Genomic DNA, 2,214 nt, shown 5'->3' with positions numbered 1-2,214 from the left:
TGATCTTGCACTGATCTTGTACTGATCTTGCGCTAATCTTGTACTGATCTTGTACTGATCTTGCACTGCTCTTGCTCTGATCTTGCTCTGATCTTGTACTGTTCTTGCACTTATCTTGTACTGATCTTGCTCTGATCTTGCACTGATCTTGCACTGATCTTGCACTGATCTTGTACTGATCTTGTACTGATTTTGTACTGATCTTGCTCTGATCTTGCACTGATCTTGTACTGATCTTGTACTGATCTTGCACTGATCCTGCGCTGATCTTGTACTGATCTTGTACTGATCTTGCACTGATTTTGTACTGATCTTGCACTGATCTTGTACTGATCTTGTACTGATCTTGCACTGATCCTGCGCTGATCTTGTACTGATCTTGTACTGATCTTGCACTGATCCTGCGCTGATCTTGTACTGATCTTGCACTGATTTTGTACTGATCTTGCTCTGATCTTGTACTGATCTTGCACTGATTTTGTACTGATCTTGCTCTGATCTTGCACTGATCTTGTACTGATCTTGCGCTAATCTTGTACTGATCTTGTACTGATCTTGCTCTGATCTTGCTCTGATCTTGCTCTGATCTTGTACTGTTCTTGCACTTATCTTGTACTGATCTTGCTCTGATCTTGCTCTGATCTTGCACTGATCTTGCACTGATCTTGTACTGATTTTGTACTGATTTTGTACTGAACTTGTAGTAATATTTCTCTTTTTCTGTGTTTGGGAGGGATTCGAGAATTATTCTGATAATATGACAATTCTGAGCCCAAGCTACGCGGACTACACCTGCGAGGATCCGTGGGCTGATAATGTAGAAGAACAAGAGATGCATAAGAAAGTCTCCCGTGTTGTCATCCCGATCCTCTACAGCCTGGTGTTCGCAGTTGGAGTGGTGGGAAACAGCCTCGTCCTCTTCATACTACTGAGGAATCATCGCTCTCGGTCCAGTACGGACAATTTCCTCTTGCACTTGGCACTTGCGGATCTGCTGATGCTCATTACTTTCCCTTTTGCTATCACAGAGGCGGTGGTTGGGTGGAAATTTGGAGATGCTCTTTGTAAGGTTGTGGCAGCAATCAGCCGCTTAAATTTCTACTGCAGCAGCCTCCTCCTGGGGTGCATCAGTATCGATCGCTATCTATCGATCATCTATGCTATTCACACCTTCCGGAAGCGAAGCATCGATACGGTGCATTACTCCTGCTTCATCGTGTGGATTATTAGCTTTTTGCTTTCAGTGCCAAACATGTTTGTCTTGAAGACCTACCAGATGGGAAACCACACGGCCTGCACCTACAGCCAAACCCATTTCCGCAGCAATCCATGGTGGCAGACCGGAAGATTTGTGAATCACATCGTGGGGTTTTTACTCCCCTTGATCATCATGACCGTATGCTACTCCCACATAATAACCACCTTATGTCGCTCCCCAAGACGAGAGAAGAAGAAAGCCGTCAGAGTTGCTATAGTGATCACCGGCGTCTTCTTCCTGTGCTGGACTCCATTCAACGTGGTAGTGTTTCTAGATACTTTGGATCAATACCAATTGATAGGCAGTTGTGCCGTTAAGAACAATCTGCCCATAGCGATACCAGTCACAGAATTGTTCGGGTATGTGCACTGCTGCTTGAACCCCTTGCTTTACGCATTTGTAGGGGCGAAGTTCAGGAAAGATGCTTTGAAGGTTTTAAAACATATGGGCTGCTTCAAATCAAGCGTGTTTGCCCGAGTCTCGACGGTCAGTAGGAGGAGCAGCACCACGGAGTCGGAAAGTCGGACTGTCATCTCCACCATCTAGACGGTTTCACCTTCCTCCTACTGTGATCACTTAAGGAGATCCCGTCAGCCGTCTGTTGGCCTTTAACCCCCCCACCATGATGCTGCCCCACTTGCTAAATGCTTTAGCGACATGTTTGTGCCCAAATCTCTGGAGTCACTCAGCACAAAAACCTACTTTGATGGCAGAGCGGAGTATGTAAATCACCCATAGGGAGTCCTCTGGAGGATGCCAGTAGCTTCCCACGTCAGTGCTGTATCCAGGCGCCCACCCCTCCCAGGATGACTGTCACCTCCCCTGATGGGGAGAGGTAGGTGGACAAGGCATGACTGGTGCCAAGACCATGGCACTGAGCTTGACTAAGGCTACAGTAGTAGCCGAAACTTCGCTACTTTTTATGATATTTGAGGAATAAAGATACATCTCTGGAT

General features: G+C 46.3%; 1 protein-coding gene across 1 annotated transcript; it reads left to right on the top strand.

Annotated features, from left to right (window-relative positions):
* Positions 1-757: 757 nt before the first annotated feature.
* CXCR5 (C-X-C motif chemokine receptor 5) lies at positions 758-1,887 on the top strand. The gene has a single exon (XM_066605998.1). The coding sequence runs from the start codon at positions 758-760 to the stop codon at positions 1,802-1,804; it is 1,047 nt and encodes a 348-aa protein (XP_066462095.1). The 3' UTR covers positions 1,805-1,887.
* Positions 1,888-2,214: the final 327 nt, after the last annotated feature.

This window comes from Eleutherodactylus coqui, chromosome 6 (assembly GCF_035609145.1).
Source record: "Eleutherodactylus coqui strain aEleCoq1 chromosome 6, aEleCoq1.hap1, whole genome shotgun sequence".
NCBI classification, from domain to species: Eukaryota; Metazoa; Chordata; class Amphibia; order Anura; family Eleutherodactylidae; genus Eleutherodactylus; species Eleutherodactylus coqui.
The sequence above is the reverse complement of the archived record's forward strand: the minus strand, read 5'-3'. Positions and strand labels throughout refer to the sequence as shown.